The sequence below is a fragment of the Elephas maximus genome, chromosome 2, assembly GCF_024166365.1.
Source record: "Elephas maximus indicus isolate mEleMax1 chromosome 2, mEleMax1 primary haplotype, whole genome shotgun sequence".
Taxonomy (NCBI): domain Eukaryota; kingdom Metazoa; phylum Chordata; class Mammalia; order Proboscidea; family Elephantidae; genus Elephas; species Elephas maximus.
In genome coordinates, this window is record NC_064820.1 from 149,837,800 (window position 1) to 149,862,523 (window position 24,724).

Here is a 24,724-nt window from a genome sequence, read left to right on the forward strand (position 1 = left end):
AATAATGGAAAAAACAAACAAACATATAAACATTAGAATGGTTTCACATTTTTCTATAGCTCCATCCAGTGCTAGGAAAACAATGTTTAAAAAAATTATCAGAAAAAAAAAAAAAAGGACTTCCTGGATGTTTACACTTAGCACCACTGTTGTTCAGGGAATAAAATAAATAGAAATATTCTCAAACATTCAAGGAGTAATTCAAGGAATATAATTCCCAAGAGAATTTTTGAAAACACTTCTAAAAGTCAAACTCGGCAGTAAAACTAAATAAAAATATCAAAACCAGTCAACAAATAGTCCTACCACTCAATAAGTTAAAAGTGTTCTCTTAACTTGTTCTTGAGTCAAAAAGGTACTCAGAGCCTTAGTTACACAATATATGCATTAACCGTAGTAAAAATAACAGATACCAATCCCTAGGGCCTACAATGAATGGAGTGTTAGAGAGAAAATTTTAGCCTGAAATACATTAATAAACAGGAAACAATATGCATGATGTAATCACCCTCCTCAAATTTTAAGATCCAATAACAATATAATGAAATTAAAGAAAGGTAGAAGTAAAACAGAAATCCCAAGCCTGGTGCTGAATTGGGAAGGGTGGTGGTGTCGAGCTAATAAAATAGGAAAGGAGCTAACTAGCTTCATTAAGGGGAAAAAAAAAGTAAATAAATAAAATGAGAAAAGAGAGAAAAAACAAACAAAAAACACAAGTTACTTTTCTTAACTCATTCCAGGGGCCAAGTTATGCCACGGGGTTGTGGGAGGTAGGTGTCCCAGCTTCCCTAGCAGTTGCTGCAAGGGCAGTCTAGCCAGAGACGTCCATGTGGCCAGGCCACCAGCTCTGACTCAGAGGACTGGCATTGCACCCTAGGGGGAGTGTTGTTGTTGCTGGGTGCCACTGAGCTGATTTTGACTCATAGCAACCCCATGTGACAGAATAGAACTGCTCTGTAGCGTTTCCTATGCTGTAATCTTTACAGAACCAGATCACCAAGTCTTTCTTCCATGGAGCTGCTGGGTAGGTTTGAACCGCCAACCTTTACGTTAGCAGCCAAGCACGTAACCATTGTGCCAACAGGGCTCCTTAGGGGAAATGTTAGCGCTTAGGTTTTGCCTCACTCAAGCTCTAAGGAACTCAGGCTAAGATCATAGATCTCAAGCCTAAAATTATTGTTATGCTCAATGCTGAATCATTACAAGTATTTCTATTAAAGTAAAAAACATGGCTATTGTTTAACATTGATTTGGAGATACCAGCTGATATAAATAGAAAAGAGAAAGAAATGAGGTATAAAAATTGAAAATGCTGAGAAAAAATGATAACCATTTGCAAATGATACGATTCCACACCTGAAAAATCCAAGCAAATCAACTGGAATAACCATTATAATCAAGATGAGAATTTAGTAAGGTGGTAGGTACAAAATTAACATTGAAACAACCACCGTGAGGAAATATAATGGAAAAAAATCTATCTCATTTACAGTGGCAACAAGAAACACAAGCAAAATACAATATCTGTGAAAACAAAACTTTGAAATGTAACTGACTGATACAATTTTGTCCTGTTCTAGGATAAAAAAGATTCAATATTATACAGCTATCAGTTCTCCCTGGATTAATCTGTTCTTGCCAGATTTTAGTGAAATACCAATTGGATTTTTTTTTTTTAATTGGATAAATGGACTCTAAAGTTCCAAGGGGAAAAGAAACATACGAGAATATTCAGGAAAGTTCTCATAAAAGAAGAGTAATGGAAGGAGATGGTACCCCTAAAAAAACCAAACCCAGTGCTGTCAAGTCGATTCTGACTCATAGAGACCCTACAGGACAGAGTAGAGCTGCCCCATAGAGTTTCCAAGGAGTGCCTGGTAGATTCGAACTGCTCATCTTCTGGTTAGCAGCTGTAGCACTTAGCAACTATGCCACCAGGGTTTCCATGGTAGCCCTATCAGATATTAAAATATATTGCAAAAAAAGTATAATTTTTAATCGTTTGGAACTTGTTTATGAGTAGTTACATAAGTAGGACAAAGGATCTGGGGTTAGATATAAGCACATATAGGGTTTTATGTATAATAAAGGAAGCATTCGAAATTGGAGGGACAAAGACAGGTTAGTCAATAAATAACAGAGGGCAACTAGAAACCATCTGGGGGTTAGGGGCAGAAACCCTACCATACGCCAAAATAAAACCCGGAGCGATACAAGATTTAAACAAAGGTACTAAAAAAAATAAGAGAATTATTTTGCTGTCTTTAAGTGTGAAATACCTTTAGAAGTTTAAGTTTCATGGTTTCTAAGAAGCTACAAAATAAAAGATTAATATGACTATCTTAAAATTTAAAATTTCTCTCTAGCAAAATTACAAAGTCCAAGTTGGGAAATAATTGTTTGCAACACTCATGACTGGAAAAGTTCCAAGTCCTTAATATAAAGTCTAAAAAAAAAACCAAAAAAACCCCAAGAGCCTAATATGTACAAAGAACATACAGACATTTCAAGGAAAAGTCAAGAGTGTCTCAAATACATATAAAGTGCTCAGCCTAACTCATACGAAGAAAAGTGAAACGAAACCTTCTAAGGGGATATAGTTTCTTGCCCTGTGCCCCATTTGGCAACAATCTCAAAGTCTGGCAATGCCATGGAGAAGTAGGTACTTAAATGTTTTTGGTGAGAATATAAACTGGTAATTGGCACAACCTCTTTGAAGGTCAAATTGGCAAAACTGCTCAAATTTTAAAATGCACGTGCCCTTTTGGCCTGTAATTCTGCTCTAGGAGTATAACTTGTAACTCTATAAACTTACATGCACTTACTTTTCACTGAATGCCCTTTTCAAATGCCTAAATGTTTTCCTGTGTGTGTGTTTTATTTGTTCACACATGCATGCACACATCTATACATACTTTTAAGTGTTTTAACCTGCGTAGCCATTCTTCTTTTCCAGGAGGTGGGTTCTGCCAGCCATGTTTGCAGTGTGTTACCCTGGATACCTGATCCAGGCTGGACCAGATTTCCCTGGGGTTTGGGATTGGATTTAGATGCAAGCCAGTCTCTGCTAGTCCTATGAATTGTGGCCACCACACTCGGGCACACATCCAGGAAGCTAAAGCAGACGGAAGTTAAGCCAGACCATGCTGCCCACAGGGAGAGTCTGAGCAACAGCCCCTGGGCCCTGAGAATCTTCCAGTTCTTGTCTGAATTCCCCCTGCAGGCTGCTTCTCCTATCTGACTTTGGGTTACATGAGATAGCTCTGTATCTTTTTTATATATTTCTCAAATCTTGCCTGTTTATTTCTTAAATTACCTGGAGTTTATAACCAAAATATCCTTGTCTAGGACACTCAGAATAAATCCACACTTATCTTTTTTTTTTTTATCATAGAGAAGCTGACAAGCGGCTTCCTCTAAGGAGAACGTGGAGAGTATAAATTGGTAATTGTGATAATGGTAATTATGATACTTTTATGTTTGTAGAGTACTTTTCATATTGGAACTCTCACAATAGGAGAAACGAGCCATTGCATTTGCCGTTACATGGGTTGAATTCTTTATTCTCTAGATATGTCTCTCTTCTGCTGATCTCTATCTGCCTCCCCATTGTGTGATATGTGGTCCGTCCCTGTCCCAGCACGGCTGCCCTAGGCTCTGGACAGCGTCCCTATCTGCCTTACCTCCAGGCCTCTGGAAGCAGTAGCACCACTCATTGTTAGAAAGCTTGCCATCCTTGAAGGAGTCACAGGAATTGAAGAGAGGCTTAATACAGGGCTCGTACTTATCCAGGTAGATGGCATTGATCTCAGAGTGGTCGAGCAAGAGGTCGTAGTTCATGTCCAACTTGTTGAACATCCAGCCAAGGGAGTCCTTGCAGATGGGCAGGATGCTGGTGTCAAACCCTGCAGATGGAGTGGCATGTCTTAGATACCTCCAAGCTGGCCTTCCCCACCTTCCTCAACTCCCCAGCTTTTTTGCTCCATGAGAAGACCCAGAGCCCTGTTTCCCTCCCAGAGCACAGTCTCAGGGGCACTCTACTGGAATATTGCAGCCTTGTGTTTTAGGCTCTCTTGTTTTTTAAGTGAAACAATTTAAAATGCACTAGAACAGAAGTCAGCATTTAGGAAAATACATTCTAAAGGGAACAAGTCCTCAATGCTAATTTATCTGTAATATAAATATGGATTTCCATTTACTAGACTTGCTTAAAACAAGGTGTACCTGAAAGGAAGAATACAAACAAGGTAAGGGGAATAATTTATAACACTGAAATCTATGCTTTCATATTTAGGGGTAAAAAAACTTATTTGAAAAACAAAAGAAAGTACTATAAAAAGATGGCAATAAAATGAAGGTACGTAGCATCATCCAGAAGCACTGATTATATATATCCCAAAGGACTGTTAAATCCAAGCAGTCTGAACATTCATGGCAAAATAAGTCAGATATCTGCCTCTGCTCCCCATTCTTCTTTCTGAAATCCCCTAAAGAGATACACGATATGGAATCCAAAACGACTCAGACAATAATTTCTTTCTTATTTCCCTGGGGGAGGGGATAGTTTTCTTAAAGAATTACTTGGTTCAGCAATGGAAACTGTTTGTGCCTGAACAATAACACTTCGCTTACTGCTCTGGTTGCTGAGTCTACTGCAGACAAACCCTGGAGAAGACATGGCCTAAATCTAAAACTCTCCTTTCTTTCAGAATCTAAGGTACAATCTGAAATTATTCCAGAACCTGGATTTCTAGGATTGGAATTATTTTCTCAGAATAATAATGATAAAAGGTAACTTTTAGGCTACACGTGTTGCTATATATGAAGCACTCTTTTAAGTACTTTATAATTATTGAATTCTTGCAACACCCTATGCAATGGTACCATGTCATCTCCACTTCTCAGATGAAGAAATAAGGCTTGAGCCTTTAGGTTGCTTACTCCAGGTCATACAGTTACGGAGCTGGGATTGAAACCCAGGCAGCCCAATTCTTAGTCTACATCTCCAGTCCCTCCTCTACCAGGACTGCCTTCAGCCTTGCATGATCTTCCTGCCTTGATGTCATGTTTGGGGATGGGCAATGCAGGGGTCGGGGGAAATAGAGTAACGGCTATCTAAGGCTATGCCGGGGCCATCTGAGTGACTGCCCATCTGATTACGCACTCCTGATCCCACAGCTCAGTCATCAGGTTTCTACGTGTCATGCCAGGAACTCCTGCTCAGTCAGCCGAATATGAGATAAAGCAAAGAGTACCCACCCTTTTTAAAACAGTACCTTTACAGAAGGGTCTTAACTGTCCAGAAGCCAGTAAAATAAGTTCAGCACCTCCTCCTCTGAGGAACTCCTTGTTCCCCCTATTGTCACACTGCCTGTCCTGTTCCCTTCAGTAGCCTCAGTCAGTACAGGCCCATGCTGTTGTTAGCTGCGTCAAGTCAGCCCCCAACTCACAGCAATTCCACCCATAATGGAACAATACACTGCCCAGGCCTGTGCCATCTCCATGATCAGTTGCAGAACGAACCATTGTGATCCATAGGGTCTCACTGGCTGGTTTTCAGGAGCAGATTGCCAGGCCTTTGTTCCTACTCTGTCTTAGTCTAGAAGCTCCCGTGAAACCTGTTTAGCATCAAAGCAACACATAAGCCTCCACCCACAGACAGGTGGTAGCTATACATGAGGTGCATTTGCTGGGAATCAAACCAAAGTCTCCCACGTGGAAGGTAACAGAATTCTACCACAGAACCAGTGCCTCATACTGACATAAAACCCAGTGCAACTGAGTTAATTCTGACTCATAGCAACCCTACAGGTCAGCGTAGAACTGCCCCATAGGGTTTCCAAGGCTGTAAATCTTTCCGGGAGCAGACTGTCACATCTTTCTGTTACAGAGTGGCTGGTGAGTTCAAACTGCTGACCTTTTGGTTAGCAGCTGAGCACTTAACCACTAAGCCACTAGGGCTCCTACACTGGCATACAGTAAATGTTTAATAAAAGTATTTGTTCAGAAAATTTTTCTATCTATGGCAAGGCTTACTCCTTTAAACATAAAATCTTTCCATTTTTTAAAATGTATTCATTTTGGCAGAAATCTAGGACATCTTAGAAAACATCCCCTCTTTCAAGAAGAGAGACTATGGAACACAACATGACCTCTTCTTTGACTAACGTCATGGCTATGAACGATCGCTCTGATGATGATGTCTACAGGGGCTAATGAGTTAGGGAAGATAATTTACTGTGACACTAAATGGTTCTTCACTTTTGTAGAGAATATTTTATATAATATGAATCAATTTTATAGAATATTGACATTTTAATATATAGGAAAGGGGAGTTTACTGCTGACTGACCACTAAAAAGAAGTGTCAAGCTAGCTGGGCAGCACTAAAAAAGGTCAATCCTCCTCTCCTCAAAAAAAAAAAAAAAATGATTCCAGAAAAGAGGTTCCTGCCTCTGGCATCTGTGGCTACCAGGGCTCAGGGGGGAGTAGACTTGGTCCCAGTCATGGGGGGCTTCCAGGGTCCCACAGCTTCCCCTTCAGAACACCTCAAATGACAAGAAAAGTCTCTCCTTCCATGGCCTGGAGGCTAACCAAGAATCATTCCTTTCGCCTTCACTCTAACTGCTTCAGGTCATCAAACCTAAATGCCTCTTTGGGGATACAATTTGCTTCTGGCCAAGGGCAGGTTTTTCCAGAAACCCAGCTATCTGCAGAAGCAGCCTCCCAGGAGAGGAGGCTGCAAGGATCAACTCTCCTCACATCAATTTGCTCTTTGTTGAAAGGTTGGTCAGAAAACCCAAGGGCCTGGCTGCTCCTGGAGGGTCTCAGGGAAAAGTTTCTTTAGACCACTCATGAATTAATTATCCACAAACTCCCAGGGAGGCCTCCAGCAGTAGTGGGGAAAAAACCATCTTGCTTCACCTTTCCCATAGGCACCAAGGACCATCTTTTGAATTCTGGGAAGTAAACACTATCTTCCCTTAAAGTAAAAAACTCCAACTCAGGATGGGTCCTAATATTTGCACTTTGGTGGAGTTACTCCATACCATTAACTTAAAAGTGGTTAAGGAGAGGCTCACTATACCAGACTAACATGGGCTAGGAAGAAAGGGCTGGTAATTTACTTCTGAAAGTCAGCTAATGAAAACTCTATGGCTCACACAGTTCAGTCTGCAACTAATGGTGGGGATGGTACAGGACTCGGCAGCCATTTGTTTCGTTGTGCATGAGGTCGCCATGAGACGGGCCAACTCAATGGCAGCTCACAGCCAACAACGGCAAGCACACCATACCACACGCCACCATTCTCCACTGGTACCTCTAGACGTACGGGCAGCAGAGAACAACCAAAGACCAGGAGATCATTTTTATTTTGGCTGAAGACCAGATGCTGGTGAAATTCTGGACCCAAACAGTTGCCAGTTTAACTTCTTACCTACCTCGTTCAATCCAAATGCATTGCTTTCAGAAATTCTATCTGAACAAGTTAATAATATTTAGGGTGGAAATCAGGAACAGGTAAAAATAGACTCTATGTTTTTTACAATAACACTTTTTATATTTTGGCTACATACAAAAGGCTGTAGCAAAACCACATGTATTTGAACAATTGTGGAGTTCAGTAATCCATTCTGTGCTGGTTGGTGTCATTGTGGAAAAGTCTTCCCCTAACCACTTTTGAGTTAAAGGCACCAAGAAACTCCTCAAAGTACAAATATAAGAGCCTACCCTGAGTTTTTTTGCAGTTGAAAAAGAAGCTCTAAATAGGGTCTCTGCCAATTTAGTAGCTGAAGCCAAGGGAGGCTGCTTAGGAATCTGCATTTTAACGGTGGGGGAGGAAGACACTTATCTGGTCATTTCTAAGGAAACCAAAATAAAGTCTGACTAATGCACACATATATCAAAGACACTCGCTACAGTGTTGTCTACAATGGCTAAATATTAGTAACTACTTAAACACCTGCAGATAAAGGTTCAATTAACTGAACTACGTTATGTCCATAAATTGGGATTCTATGTGGCTGTCTACAGGGCAGAATACTACTTAATGATTAACAACATGGAAAGAGAGTCATAATATAGCACTAAATGGTAAAAGCAGATCAGGAAATAGTCTGTAAAGCAGGATCCTAACTTTGTAAATATACACACGCACAACATCATAACACATACATACACACATACTTTTTTCCCCCAAATGCCAAAGAAAAAGACTAGAAGTATATACCACACAACATGTTTTTACAGTTATAACATGGTAGGGTTAGTGGTTTTTTTTTTTTTTTTTGGGTATTTTTCTATAGATTTAGTGTATTTTCAAAAAATGTCTATAATAAGCATAATACTTTTGTGGCCAGATTTTTAAATTTTTGATTTTTGTATTTTGATTTTAAGGCATTCCAAAATTGGGAGATATCGAGTCGATTCCGACTCATAGTGACCCTATAGTACACAGTAGAACTGCCCGATAGAGTTTCTAAGGAGGGCCTGGCGGATTCGAGCTGCCAACCTCTTGGTTAGCAGCCATAGCACTTAACCACTACACCACCAGGGGTACCCTCTTTTACTAAAGCTAGCTATAATGGCCTCACAGTTGGGCACAATGTGCACATTTATTGTGATGTTTCTTTTTTCACCCCAAAATGCTACTGCAAAATCAACGATGTATACTTACTGAGAAACTGTGGGATTTTAAATTAAATAAACTAGCGAAAGTAAAGTGGTGGTCTTACTGCCTTGGGTTGTGTCGGAGCTGGTAGGCTTGATGACCCTGTTTGCATCCTCATGAAGGGCTCCAAACCAGTCTTTCAGCCGGGAAGCCAGGTTCCTCAACTCCTTGTCTGTGCAGGCTGGAGAAAAGCAAATGCAAGAAACAATGAGCCCATGGGCTTTCTCCCCTGTTAGCTCCCTGCCCACAGTGTGCCCTCATTGGCAAAGCTGTGCCCAAAAAAACTTTCCCCTGCATCCACAATATCATTCTTCACTCTGAAAACACCCCAAAGGATGCCTCTATCACAGGTAAAGAGTATGACAGAGCCCAGACTCCTGGGGCAAGCAGCATTGTTCAGAACTTGCATTTGGACTGCCTCCAAGCTATTCTAAAGCAAGCTGTAATGGTCTCACAGTAGGGCAGCATCCTCGAAACATGGTCACAGATTCTTCTTGTTAACTGGATAAAACTTGTTGCTGTGTGCCATCGAGTCAGTTCTGACTCATAGTGACCCTAAAGGACAGAGTAGAACTGTCCCACAGGGTTTCCAAGGCTGTAATCTTTACAGAAGCAGACTGCTACATCTTTCTCCCACAGAGCAACTGGTGTGTTCGAACTGCTGACCTTTTGGTCAGCAGCCAAATGCTTAACCATTGTACCACCAGGGCTTCTTTTACTAAAATCCACTGCCATCGAGTCGATTCCGACTCATAGTGACCCTATAGGACACAGTAGAACTGCCCGATAGAGTTTCTAAGGAGGGCCTGGCGGATTCGAGCTGCCAACCTCTTGGTTAGCAGCCATAGCACTTAACCACTACGCCACCAGGGGTACCCTCTTTTACTAAAGCTAGCTATAATGGCCTCACAGTTGGGCAGCACCTTCCAAAGATGAGGTCACAGATCTTTCTTGTTAACCGGATAAAACTTGCTACTGCAGTTTTGCCAGAGAAGATCGCATTCTCCACTAAACTCATGCCGTGAGATTAACACCAGGAACAGTTAATGCTCTAACAGGGAGGCTGCCTAGGACACCGAAAGAGTCCAGTAATAGGAAGTTCTCAGTTTCATTTTACTGCAAGGTTTAGATTTGTGGATTTGGCCTATTTTGCTGGCCTTTCTACAGGCTCATCTTGACTTTCCACTATAGACAGACAAATGCCTTCTCTATGAAAGAGACCACTCTGTGACCCTACAGCTCATATTTTAGGGTATGGCAGATTAATTGGGGCAAATGCTCCTGCTGAAACCAAGAAAAAAATCCAGATGACTGGCTGGCTGGCTGGATGGATAGTTACTAAAAAACAAACCCATTGCCACCGAGTTGATTCCATCTCATAGTGACCCTGAAGGACAGAGTAGAACTGCCTTTTAGGGTTTCCAAGGAGCACCTGGTGGATTTGAACTGCCAACCTTTTGGTTAGCAGCCATAGCTCTTAACCACTACACCACCAGGGTTTCCGATGGATGGATGGGAGGTAGGTAAATAGGTAAGAGCAGGCTGTTTGAAGTCCTCCTAGAGTACTGAGGTAAGGAAGACTCGAAGCGGAGAAATCCCAAAGGAAGGAAAACTGCAGAGAGGTGAGCTGGGGGACACAATTCAATCTGTAATGCACGCAAATTGGCTCCAACTCAGGGCCTCTGGGGGGATCCAGTGCCACTCTTCTGACTTGTCTGACAGACACTGCACAGGTCAAACTAGGAGAGAACGTGGTCCATATTTCTGAGGTGAATGGGATGTGGGATCTATAGTGATCTTACATTTGAAAATGGAATATTAATAGCATCTATTTTCTCTCTTTTGCCATGCATACCATCTATTCTAAATGTTCCCTGAGCAGAGAAAATTGCCAAGTCAACTTGCAAAGGAAATGAATCCCCATCTCACACTGCAAGATAAATTAGTCATGTCTAACTAAGCCTTGACAGATGTGTAGGTGATCTGTATCTTTAGAAGACTCCTGAATTTCCCACAGGCTTCCCCAAGTACACAGGCTTTGGATGGCAGATAGAATCAGGCTCCGGAATATTGAAAGAGTGTGTCTGTCACTCAGGGACAGGTCCACGAGCAGGGAGCCACTGGCATGGGAGGAGGGAGATCAGAAAGCTGAAATGGAGATCCAACCCAAACCAAACCCACCGCTGCGGAGTAGATTCTGGTTCATAGTAACCCTGTAGGACAGAAGCGAACTGCCCAGAGGGTTTCCACGGTTGTAATCTTTCCAGAAGCAGACTCCTCCCATGGAGTGGCTGGCGAGTTCGCACTGCCAACCCTTTGGTGGAAGCTGGGCACTTAACCACTGCAGCACCAGGGTTCCTTGAAATGGAGATCCAAAAAACCCCAAACCTGCGGCCACTGAGGTGATTCTGACTTCTAGCGATCCTATAGGACAGAGTAGAACTGCCTGTAGGGCTTCCAGGGAGTGGCTGGTACATTTGAACTGCCAACCTTTTGGTTAGCAGCCTTAGCTGTTAACCACTGTGCCACCAGGGCTCCGAAATAGAGATAGGAGGCACTTAATTACTGGGGCCTGTCCACTTGCTGTGTCCTCAACTGAGTAGTCCTTATGAGGAGAAAGTCAGGCACAATCTGCCTGGAGCTTGATACATCCCAGGGGAAAAAAATAATCAAAGACGACAGCCTGCAGAGAGCTATTCGTTCAGATCTGGTATTCCAGCCACAACAGGCAGGCTGGCAACAGTAGAAAAATGCTTGCATTTTAAGTACTTATCACCACCACTGTGAAAGGTATGAACTGGGTATTAATCTTTTCAGAAGTGAGAGACCCAAAGCGGACATCCCACGCACTCACTTCATGCTTGGGGAAAAGGAATTCTTGTGGGAGAAAAATCATAAAGCATATCCACTTGCCATTCTGGCACTCTGCCCTGAGGTGGGTCAATCCTTGTGATGTAGGTAGTGTCTGATGGCCTCTTCACCCCTCCTGGTGACAGAAGCAGGGTGCTCAGGCCACTGGCATCAGGCTCTTCAGAGGAAAAGATGGGGCTTTACTGGGAGAGAGTTTGGCTCACTCAGGAAGGCTAGGGTCTTATTTCTTTGCCCCTACATTACCTTTCTAAGTGAGTGAGTGTTCCTCCTATTTTCAGTTATATTCTCTCCTGCTCTCCGCCCTGGTTTCAATTCTTTTTGAGGACTTTGCTGTAAAATATATACAGCAAAAATCTGCCATTTTAATTGTGTTTAAATGTACAATTCAGTGGCATTAATTACATTCACTATGTTGTGCAAAGCGGACCTGGTGGCACTCAGGGCTAAGCACTCAGCTGCTAACTGAAAAGTCAGCAGTTTGAACCCACCAGTTGCTCCATGAGGGAAAGACGTGGCAGTCTGCTTACATAAAGATTTACAGCCTTGGAAACCCTATGGGGCAGTTCTACTTTGTCCTGTAGGGTCTTTATGGGTCAGAATTGACTCAATGACAAGTTTTTACATTTTCTTAATGTTGTGCAACCATCACCGCTATTTAATTCTGGAATATTTTTATCACCCCAAACAGAAACCTTGTACCCATTAAGCAAAAATTCCCAACCTCCCTTCCTCCTAGTCCATAGTGACTCCTAATCTACTTTCTGCTTCTAAGAATTGACTTATTCTAGATAGATAAGTGGTATAATGTTTTCTAGGTTCATTCATGTTATAGCACATATTAGTACTTTACTCCTTTTAATGGCTGAATAATAGCCCATCATAATCATATACCACATTTTGCTTATCCATTCATCTGTTGATGGGCACTTGGGTTGTTTCTTCAGCTCACTTTTAATTGCTCTCGTTCTCCGGGTAGGCTCTGCCTAGCATACTACTTCTCAGTGATGTTTCCCAAGTTGTTTTCCTATTTCTTCAGGTTACTCCACACCTTACGTTCATAATCTCAATCTTCTCCAACATGGCTGGTGTGTCGAAGCATCTCTGACATTCACCGGCCACCCCCATCCCCCATCTGTGCCTCCTCCAGCATTTAGAAAATGGCACCAGGAGACATCCACTTTCTCAGGGCAAACACTTGGGAACTGTCCTGGAATCTTCTGTTTTTCTCATCCTCCATATCTACTGGCTACAAAAAGTTCTTGGGTCTACCTCCTAAATACCTCTCAAGTCCCCTCTGTTTCTTGATATCTCTATTGCCTCCATTCCAGTCCAGGTCACCACTGTTACCTCCTACATGAACAACTATATCAGCGTCCTAATTGGTCTCCCATCTTGCTCTCCCTATTCCTTGCTCCGTGAAGCAGCGCAGGTGATCTTCCCAAAATGGACATTTGATCTAGTTGCTTTCCTGCTTGAGTCACTTCAGAGCCTCCCAATTACTCTTCAGGTAAGTTCAAAATCTACCACGTGACCTCAATGCCTGTGGGATCTGATTGATATGGAACTCGCTGCCTCTTCTCTGTGCTCTCTCCTTTTTGGCATCCATGCTCAAGCCTTATTGTACTCCTCATATACTGTTCCACCTGGAACACATCTCTCCTCTTTGCCTTGCTAATGCCAATTTTTCTGTCAGGTATCTGCCTTAATGTTACTTCCTCTTAGAAGACTTCCCTAACTCCTACACTAGGTGAGCTTTTCCTTTTGTATGTTGCCAATGCCTTGAATATGTCTCCCAATAGCTTGTCCTCTGATGGCATCCATTAGACCTGTAATTTCTCATTCAATTCCCGTATCACCCTCTACAACACAGCAGCATAAAACATGTCCTGAGCCTGGCTCAGCACTGGGAGCTTAGCATGTAATGCAGTCGGCTCCTGCCAGGAAAAATGCCTCCAGTACATACTTATTGACTGAGTATAATAACCTTCTCACTACCTTTTGTAAGCTTAGATTTTCTCATCTGCAAAACGGCATAATAAAGCTCAGCTCGTAGCATCATTGCATGGAATGTGTGAATGACAAATACACTGGTACAAACTATCAAAGTCAAATAGTTATGAAGGGGGAGAGAGAGGATTTGAATCCAGGGCTGCATATCAAAGTCCACGTTTGTTATCATACAATCCCTGCACGGTGGACTGGCTCCCTGGATAGATTGATCTTGTGGGTAGCCAGCAATAACTGATGCAATCAATGAAAAAAGAGAAAAAAAAAGCAAAAACAGTTGCCGTTACGTTGATTCGACTCATGGTAACCTCATATGTGTTAGAGTAGAACCGTGCTCCATAGGGTTTTCAATGGCTGACTTTTTGGAAGTAGATTAACAGGCCTTTCTTCCGAGGTGTCTCTGGGTGGCCTTGAGCCTCCAGCCTTTTGGTTAGCAGCTGAGCACATTAAATGTTTTTACTACCCATAGACTCCTGGGCAATGAATATACTTGGTTCATACTCTAGGTTGAAAAAACATTCAAACATCAGGCCCTTACATGTAAAGGAAGTTCTGCCATTGATGTGGGTAAGGCAGCTAGTTGAGCTCTATGGGATGGAGAGAGACAGCAAGTGAGGCTCTTGGCTTCATTAGCTCTGGTGTGAGAACAATGGACCAGAAGGACTGTGTAAAGCCTGCTGTGTTCCTGTTCTCTCCCAGAGGCATGTGTCACATACGCAGCCACTAGGGCTTCATTAGAGTAAAGTATATTGCCTGTGCACATTGCTTCAAAATGTGAAAACAGCGCCTTCCCCCAGGAAAGCACAGCGCTAGGACAGAGAAGGGCCCAGGTAGTTTGTGTTCTCCCAATGGACTTTTCATGTCTGTTTGGAAAATATGAACAAAATGCAATGAGCAAGTGTAAATAAGGCACACGCAGCCTCCGTGGATGGTATATAGAAAAAAAAAAAATTTTTTTTTTTTTTTTTAGCCCTGGGAAAATAACCGGACTGCTTTTTCTACCTGGTCACCCTTCTCCCCCAACCCCCAGGGCAAGGAGCTTCAAGCGGCTTTAAGCTAGACTGGATTTGAATGCAGGCAAGAGTTCAAACAAAGCCTGGAGCACCTCTTGAGTGACCCAGCTGTGCAGAAGGAGAAAGGTACACCGTAGACAATATTGTAGGGCACAGAAGCCCTTACAGGGTTACTGCAGCCCTGGTGGGGTTATGAGGTCCCTGGGTGGTGCAAGCAGGTGCTATCTGGAAGGTTGTTGGTCCAAGTCAACTCAGATGCACCTCAGAAGAAAGGCCTGGTGATCTAATTCTGAAAAATTGGCCATTAAAAACCCTATGGAGCACATACATTGGCGTGCTATGAGCTGAAAAAGACTCAAAGGCAATTTTTTTAAATATGTTTGTTTTGTTTTAGGTACGGTTATATGAGGCAATGAGAGGGGTGCTCTACCTAATAGGTATTTGTTTATGGGGAAGTTAGATAGCCTGGATAGTAGCTATTAGAGAGAGATGGAGGATTGCTTCTTAATCAAGTGTGTGTCAGTAGCCTGACACTCTGGCTCTCCCTGTCCCCTGGACCCTCATCACCTCATCTTCCCTGGCGCCTCTATCCTCCCTCAGACAAAGCCAAGGGTCAGTGATATGCTGGTAACTAGGTTTCAAAATAGGCTATGGTTTTACAAGGGGAGAGACAGGGACTAGATAATCTGAACGTCTCAGAAAAGCACTCCCAAGGGCTGGAATTGGTTTTCCAAGCTGGTCTCAGCCTATTGATGACTTTGGGGGCTGACTGATGCTCTAAACAGTGCTTTCAGGGGGTTAGACAGAAAAAGGGAAGCCAAGGAAACAATAATTTGAGGGTTGAAATACTTAGGAGATGACAAATACTGGGAGTGGGGACAGAGGATAGAAATTCTGTATATAGTATCAATATCTAAAAGAATGAGAGCGTACAAAAGTGTGTGTATCTGTGTGTTAAAAACTCTAAACAACTGAAACCACATTTGAACACCCAATTGGGGAGGTTTGAAAATGGCAAATCGGACGTACAAGCATTATAGGGTATCTGTAAACCTCTGCTAGGGAACCAATTACTGGTGTATCCCTGTAACCCATGAAATTTTTCAGCTAAAGAGCAAAAAAATATTCCACCTGACACAGGACGCTACCTCCCTCTCCAGCCCCAGCCTTACCAATGCTTAGCTTAGGGCTCTGGAAAAGCTAGTATGAAAACATTCAGAATTCAATTTAAACTTCAGTGCCTCTGAAGGCAATTAGGAAACTCTGGTGGCATAGTGGTTAAGTGCTAAGGCTGCTAACCAAAAGGTCGGCAGTTCGAATCTGCCAGGTGCTCCTTGGAAACTCTGTGGGGCAGTTCTACTCTGTCCTGTGGGGTTGCTATGAGTCAGAATCGACTCGACGGCACTGGGTTTGGCTTTTGGTTTCTGCGTTGAAGGTAATTAAAGAGTTGGGCCAGACTAGAGGTCTCTCTGAGAGCAGGCTAGGAGGACTCTCAGAAATGGAGACCTGGTGCTGGCCCTTTTAAACAAATCTCCTTCAGCACCCCCCCACCCCAGGTGCTATTCTGAATAATTACTTAATCAGAGCAGTGCTGGATCAGTGCACTCAGTGTTTGCAATTAGCATCTCAGGTAAACGGTCCAACTGAGCCTTTTTTAGGCCGAGATTAGATGCTGAGATAATGCTTCCCAGAGCCTGGATTCTCAGCAAACGCAAGGACACCTTCCTAAACTGCCTCTTACCTCCATCACTGCCATCCCATGTGGCTGCTAGTCATCGGGCACGTGTCTGTCTCCCAGCCTGGATTTAGGCTCCCCCTCACCACCAGGGACTGGGTCCCTTGCATCGGTGACAATTTTGCACACAGCAGGTGCCCAGCATTGGATGCATGTGCAGGAGAGCCGAGGAGGGCATGCTGCACTCCATGGAAGCTTGAAGGAAAGGGAGAATGAGCAAGTCTGTGCTTCCCTTAGGAGCACTAATCAGAATCACTCTGCTTTAAAAGGATCCTGGGGAGGCAGGAGAGAGTAATTAGGCTCTGAAGTCAGAGCCGAGCTCAGATCCCAGCTCTCCTGTCCTTGCTGAGACTGTGGACAAGTGTTCCAATCTTCAGTTTCCTCATCTGTAGAATGAAGGTAATAACAGAACTAGCTCATAGGATTACGGTGAAAATTAAACTTTGTGCTTAGCACAAAGCCTGGCTTGTGGTCAGCCCTCAGTAGCTTTTGGCCATGATATTATTTGTGTTTGTGGACACAGCGCAGACATAGCAATTGGTCAGACAGAAAAGTCCAGGAGCCAAGATCATACATATGCTATTTTCACATGCAACATCCACATGTAGCCATCCCGTTAGATACTGTTATCCTCTCACATTTTTAAAAGGAGATTAGGTGTCATCTCCCAGGGTACTACAGATGGTAAATGGCAAAACTGAGATTCAAACCCAGGTCTCTTTACTTCCAGTTCACTGCTTTGCTCATATACCACAACCTCAGGTTCCGCACAGGTACCTGCACCTGTACTTCTGCACAGCTCGTTGAGCACACTGACAGCCTCCCCCACAAGACAAAAACCATGCACTTGAGTGTAGGGGGTCAGAAGTACACTCAGGCAGTTGGTGCTGTGGTTAAGATTTCAGGCTCTTGGCCAAGAAAAAAGGGCCCCCTAAACCAGAGACTCCATCAGCCTGAGACAAGAAGAGCTGGATGAGGCCCAGCTACCACCAATGACCTCCCCGACAGGAAACATGACAGAGAATCCCTGATGGTGCAGGAGAAAAGTGGGATGCAGACCTCAAATTCTAGTAAAAAGGCCAGACTTAATGGTCTGACTGAGACTAGAGGGACCCCAGAGGTCATGGCCCCGGACTCTCTGTTACCCAAAACTAAAACCATTTCTGAAGCCAACTCTTTAGACAAAGATTAGACTGGTGAGGACTGTGCTTCTTAGCTTAAGTAGACACATGAGACTATGTGGACAACTCCTGTCTGGAGGTGATATGAAAAGGCAGAAAGCGACAGGACCTGGTTGAATAGACACGGGAAATATAGGGTGGAGAGAAGGAGTGTGCTGTCACATTGCAGGAGGAGCAACTAGAGTCACGTAACAATGTGTGTATGAGAAACTGACTTGAAATATAAACTTTCACCTAAAGTACAATTAAAAAAAAATGGATATACTAAAAACAAAACAGAGTTCAGGCTCTTGGGTCTGACAGCCCTGGGTTTGAATCCCAGCTCTCAGTGACAAGCTGTTCTTTAGGTAAGTCACTGCTCTTCTCTGAGCCTCTAGTTCTTCATCTGTAAAATGAGGAAAATAACAGTTTCTATGTATGCTGAGCAAATAATCCGAGAAGCTGGACTATATGAAGAAGAATGGGGCATCAGGGTTGGAGGAAGACTCATTAACAACCTACTTTATGCTGATGACACAACCTTGCTTGCTGAAAGTGAAGAGGACTTGAAGCACTTACTGATGAAGATCAAATACCACAGCCTTCAGTATGGATTGCACCTCAACATAAAGAAAACGAAAATCCTCACAACCGGACCAATAAGCAACACCATGAAAAACACAGAAAAGACCGAAGTTGTCAAGGATTTCATTTTACTCGGATCCACAATCAACACCCATGGAAGCAACAGTCAAGAAGTTAAGATGCACTGCATTGGGCAAATCTGCTGCAAAGGATCTCTTTAAAGTGCAGAAAGGCAAAGATGTCACCTTGAAGACTAAGGTGCACCTGACCCAAGCCATGGTATTTTCAATTGTAGCATATGAATGTGAAAGCTGGACAATGAATAAAGAAGACTGAAGAAGAATTGATGCCTGTGAATTGTGGTGTTGGCAAAGAATATTGAATAATACCATGGGCTGCCAAAAGAATGAACAAATCTGTCTTGGAAGATGTACAACCAGAATGATCCTTAGAAGCAAGGATGGCGAGACTGCATCTTACATACCTTGGACATGTTGTCAGGAGGGATCAGTCCCTGGAGAAGGATATCATGCTTGGTAAAGTACAGGATCAGCAGAAAAGAGGAAGACCCTCAACGAGATGGATTGACTCAGTGGCTGCAACAATGAGCTCAAGCGTAACAATTGTAAGGATGGCGCAGGACTGGGCAGTGTTTCTGTCTGTGGTATATAGGATCGCTGTGAGTTGTAACCAATGCGACGGCACCTAACAACCACAATGGTATCTACCTCATGGTGTTGTGGTTAGGATTTATTGTGAGGACTAAGCACTCAAAAACCAATAGGCAGTCATTATTATCTTCTCTTCCGAGAACTTCAGGTGCTGGTAGCACTTACTCTTGGGAGGCTAATAGATAATAAGCTTCCAGCTGTAAGTAGTTTTAGTGACAGAAAACATGATTGGGGCTTACTGAGTGGATTTCTAAAGCCACATACAAGGTGAATCTCCATTTCTAATCAGAGATCATCTCACAGAGATTTCAGCCGGATTACGCTTTCTCAAATTAAATGTAACTGTACATGTGTTATATGTAATTCCAGTTTTTACTTCTCAGTGCCTAAAACATCAATATATATGCATGTTCTCTTATCCTTAGGGAACACATCACTTTATGCAAAAACAGGCACAAGCAAAGGAATTACGGCCCCATTATTCAGGAGCTTGCTAATAAAGTCCTTCTTAAAAAGCAATATTTGGAAAAGCTTAAAATACTGTCATTAAACTTGAAGATGAGTTCAACTAATCAGTGGTACAACCTACAAGCTAAGATGGATAAATTTCCCTATTAAACCCATTAAGACTATTCTTGGTAACCTGATTTGTGGAGACTTTAATGTTTCCCTTAATTCCAATGATAATTCTTCATCTGGGGAAAAAAAAAAAAAAAAACCTTCAGAGCTTGCACAACATTTGTAAATGTGCATTAGTGGGGTAACACTTATTTTTCCCCCCAAATAATCTAGAGCAGGGAGGTTAGCTAAATGAAATAAGCTTTTTAAAGTTTCTGATAAAATTCTCAGCCATCTCCACATCCAGGGTAAAAATATTACTAAATTGCAAAATACTGGTCAGAAATGCTAGCTCTTGCTTTGTGTTCCCTAATGAGCAGGTAAGTAATTCTCTACATGGGAGACAGCAGCAGTTGATAAGCAATGACTGTAGAAGCAGCATTATAAACCAGGAGTTTTACTGAAGGGTTTCATGGCCAGGCTTCTTAGATCCTCAAGTGATAAAGGTTAATCTGGGAAAATGACAACTATTGTTCTTATTTAAAATCCTCAACACCAGGTGCTCCAGGACAAGATGTGGAAAACAGGTCCAAAGTGGACCCCTTAGAGAGCCAGGGGTGGGCAGAACCATGGGAAAGGGGCTGGCTTTGTAATGGTTGATCCTCATATGGGTCATCCCACTGTAGAGAAGCCCATGGTCTTTGGCCCCATTTGTTTCCCTTATCTGATACTGAGAAGTGTCTGAAAGCCATTTTGCATTTTGTTAATGTATGACCTCTGAGTGGCAGATGGCACTAATGGAAGGCTTCCAGGAGGATGCAGGACTTGAACTGAGGTTCCCATGCAGGGCCACTTAAAAAGGGTGAAGACATTCCTGGCAGGTCTAAGAAATAATGAGGAAGCCAATTTGAATGAAGTGATTGATTTTGAAAGCTGATTTATGCTTATGATTCCCCATTGCCCTCAAGTTGATTCCTACTCATGTCGACCTCATGTGTTTCCGAGTAGAACTGTGCTCCATAGGGTTTTCATTGGCTGTAATCTTATAGAAGTAGATCACCAGGTCTTTCATCTGTGGTGCCACCAGGTGGACTTGGACTGCCTATCTTTCAGTTAGTAGCTGAGTGCAAACCCAGGGACATTTATTTAAGATTAGCTCTGCTCAAATTTCCCCAACATGTCTGTCAGTTTGTCATACTGTGGGGGCTTCCGGGTTGCTGTGATGCTGGGAGCTATGCCACTGGTATTCAGATACCAGCAGGGTCACCCAATGCAGGACAGGTTTCAGCTGAGCTTCCAGACTAAGACAGACTAGGAAGAAGGACCCAGCAGTCTACTTCTGAAAAGCATTAGCCAGTGAAAACCTTATGAATAGCAGCGGAACATTGCCTGATATAGTGCTGGAAGATGAGCCCCCCAGGTTGGAAGGCACTCAAAAGATGACTGGGGAAGAGCTGCCTCCTCAAAGTAGAGTCGACCTTAATGATGTGGATGGAGTAAAGCTTTTGGGACCTTCATTTGCTGATGTGGCACGACTCAAAAGGAGAAGAAATAGCTGCACACATCCATTAATAATCGGAACCTGGAATGTATGAAGTATGAATCTAGGAAAATTGGAAATCGTCAAAAATGAAATGGAACACATAAACATTGATATCCTAGGCATTAGTGAGCTGAAATGGACTGGTATTGGCCATTTTGAATCAGACAATCGTATAGTCTACTACGCTTGGAATGACAACTTGGAGAAGAATGGTGTTGCATTCATCGTTGAAAAGAATGTTTCAAGATCTATGCTGAAGTACAATGCTGTCAGTGATAGGATAATATCCATACACCTACAAGGAAGACCAGTTAATATGACTATTGTTCAAATGAATGTACCAACCACTAGAGCCAAAGATGAAGAAAGAGAAGATTTTTATCAGCTGGTGCAGTCTGAAACTGATCGAACATGCAGTCAAGATGCATTGATAATTACTGGTGATTGGAACACGCAAGTTGGAAACAAAGAAGAATCAGTAGTTGGAAAATATGGCCTTGGTACTAGGAACAATGAGGGAGATCGAATGATAGAATTTTGCAAGACCAACAACTTCTTCATTGCAAATACCTTCTTTTACCAACATAAACAGCAACTATACACATGGACCTCACGAGATGGAACACACAGAAATCAAATTGACTACATGTGTGGAAAGAGACGATGGAAAAGCCCAATATTATCAGTCAGAACAAGGCCAGGGGCCGACTGTGGAACAGATCATCAATTGTTCATATGCAAGTTCAAGCTGAAACTGAAGAAAATCAGAGGAATTCCACGAGAGCCAAAATATGACCTTGAGTATATCCCACCTGAATTTAGAGACCATCTGAAGAATAGATTTGACTCATTGAACACTAGTGACCGAAGACCAGACGAGTTGTGGAATGACATCAAGGACATCATCCATGAAGAAAGCAAGAGGTCACTGAAAAGACAGAAAAGAAAGAAAAGACCAAGACGGATGTCAGAGGAGACTCTGAAACTTGTTCTTGAGTGTCGAGCAGCTAAAGCAAAAGGAAGAATCGATGAAGTAAAAGAACTGAACAAAAGATTTCAAAGGGTGGGTCGCAAAGACAAAGTAAAGTATTATAATGACATGTGCAAAGAGCTGGAGATGGAAAACCAAAAGGGAAGAGCACGCTCGGCGTTTCTCAAGCTGAAAGAACTGAAGAAAAAAATCCATCCTCAATTTGCAATAGTGAAGGATTCTATGGGGAAAATATTAAACGACGCAGGAAGCATCAAAAGAAGATGGAAGGAATACAGAGTCATTATACCAAAAAGAATTAGTCGATATTCAACCATTTCAAGGGGTGGCATATGATCAGGAACCGATGGTACTGAAGGAAGAAGTCCAAGCTGCTCTGAAGGCATTGGCGAAAAACAAGGCTCCAGGAATTGATGGAATATCAATTGAGATGTTTCAACAAACGGATGCAGCGCTGGAGGTGCTCACACGTCTATGGCAAGAAATATGGAAGACAGCTTCCTGGCCAACTGACTGGAAGAGATCCATATTTATGCCTATATCCAAGAAAGATGATCCAACTGAATGTGGAAATTATAGAATGATATCATTAATATCACACGCAAGCAAAATTTTGCTGAAGATCATTCAAAAAGGGCTGCAGCAGGATATCGACAGGGAACTGCCAGAAATTCAGGCCGGTTTCAGAAAAGGATGTGGAACCAGGGATATCATTGCTGATGTCAGATGGATCCTGGCTGAAAGCAGAGAATACCAGAAGGATGTTTACCTGTGTTTTATTGACTATGCAAAGGCATTTGACTGTGGATCATAACAAATTATGGATAACATTGCGAAGAATGGGAATTCCAGAACACTTAATTGTGCTCATGAGGAACCTTTACATAGATCAAGAGGCAGTTGTTCAGACAGAACAAGGGGATACTGATTGGCTTAAAATCAGGAGAGGTGTGCGTCAGGGTTGTATTATTTCACTATATCTATTCAATCTGTATGCTGAGCAAATAATCTGAGAAGCTGGAATATATGAAGAAGAACGGGGCATCAGGATTGGAGGCAGACTCATTAACAACCTGCGTTATGCAGATGACACAACCTTCCTTGCTGAAAGTGAAGAGGACTTGAAGCACTTACTGATGAAGATCAAAGACCACAGCCTTCAGTACGGATTGCACTTCAACATAAAGAAAACAAAAATCCTCACAACTGGACCAATGAGTAACATCATGATAAACAGAGAAAAGATTGAAGTTGTCTAGGATTTCATTTTTTTTGGATCCACAATCAACAGCCATGGAAGCAGCAGTCAAGAAATCAAAAGACGCATTGCATTAGGTAAATCTGCTGCAAAGGACCTCTTTAAAGTGTTGAGGCGCAAAGATGTCATCCTGAAGACTAAGGTACACCTGACCCAAGCCATGGTATTTTCAATTGCATCATGTGCATGTGAAAGCTGGAGAATGAATAAGGAAGACCGAAGAAGAATTGACGCCTTTGAGTTGTGTTGGTGAAGAATATTGAATATGCCATGGATTGCTAAAAGAACGAGCAAATCTGTCTGAAGAAGTACAACCAGAATCCTCCTTAGAAGCAAGGATGGCGAGACTGCATCTTACATACTTTGGACATGTTATCAGGAGGGATGAGTCCCTGGAGAAGGACATCATGCTTGGCAGAGAACAGGGTCAGCGGAAAAGAGGAAGACTCTCAATGAAGTGGATTGACACAGTGGCTACAACAATGAGCTCAAGCACAATGATTATAAGGATGGCTCACAACTGGGCAGTGTTTCGTTCTGTTGTGCATTGGGTCGCTATGAGTCAGAACTGACTTGATGGCACCTAACAACAATAACAACCGCTCAAATTAGACATACAACTTCAGCATGATTAAATCTAATTCTAAATTAGTTACATATATATAAATGTAACGTATATATATATATCTCTTCATATCTTCTGTATATCTGCTTATAAGATACTTATATATCACACAGCGTATATGTATATATGCATTCCAAGGGACTTCTTCTGACACAATTAGGAGTAACTTCCAGAACAGATACGTAATCCTATATCTGCAAAAGTTGTTAGTGACAGAAAACACATTTTTAGGGTACATTTTTCAGATGAATCTCCATTCATAACTGGCAATTGTATCCAGTTTCAGCTGTTCAAATTGTATGTCCAAATCTAGGCATTATTAAATGTAACTTTATTTTCTATTTTTTGTATCTTAAAACACCCATACATGCAGGTATGTTTTTCATCTTAAAAATTAAATAAATTGGACTTCCTGGAGGCAGAGCCAACATGGTGCTATAGAAAGAAGCACGACACCGTCCCTCCACAGCACAGACTAGAAAATCTAAGTAAAACAGTGACAACATCAATCCTGGAACCCTAAACATCAAATGAAGAGATAAAGAACTCAACCAAACACTGAATGGAATAAGAAACTGATAGAGAACAGACACTGAGGAGAGATACAGAGCGGAGGTTCCCTATCAGCTAACACGGCACAGATTCACCATCTTGGAATTCTCAGCCACAGAGATCAGCAGACTGGGAGTACAAGAAGGCAGCTTCACAGAGGTCCTAGCAGGAGACAGAGCACCCAGTAAGTAACCAGCGACACACACTTTCCCACCCCGCACCCTTCTTCCCTCTGCTGGACCTCCACTGCTTCCTGGTGGGCTGACGTTGCTCGGCTGGGGAGGTATTGACTCCGTGCTGCTTGGATTCACCCCACCCGCACCAACCAGCTCCTTCAGTGCCATTTCCTTGTTGCTGTTGTTGCTTTTTTTGGCTTCTTTTGGTTTCTTCCCTTTCTCTCACCTCTTTCCTTTCCTTTCCTTTCTCTTGAACACCTGGCTCCATGTGCCATCTCCGCTTCTTGACAGGCTGTGAAGTGCTGCTT

At 42.6% G+C, this 24,724-nt stretch overlaps 1 protein-coding gene across 1 annotated transcript in view; it reads right to left on the reverse strand.

Annotated features, from left to right (window-relative positions):
• SPOCK1 (SPARC (osteonectin), cwcv and kazal like domains proteoglycan 1) overlaps positions 1-24,724 on the reverse strand; it is a 621,016-nt gene that overhangs the window by 8,725 nt on the left and 587,567 nt on the right. The window contains exons 7-8 of the mRNA XM_049873709.1: positions 8,736-8,852; positions 3,684-3,905 (exon numbers count right to left, since the gene is read on the reverse strand). Coding sequence (XP_049729666.1) covers positions 3,684-3,905; positions 8,736-8,852 — 339 coding nt within the window. The remainder of the gene's footprint in view (positions 1-3,683; positions 3,906-8,735; positions 8,853-24,724) is intronic.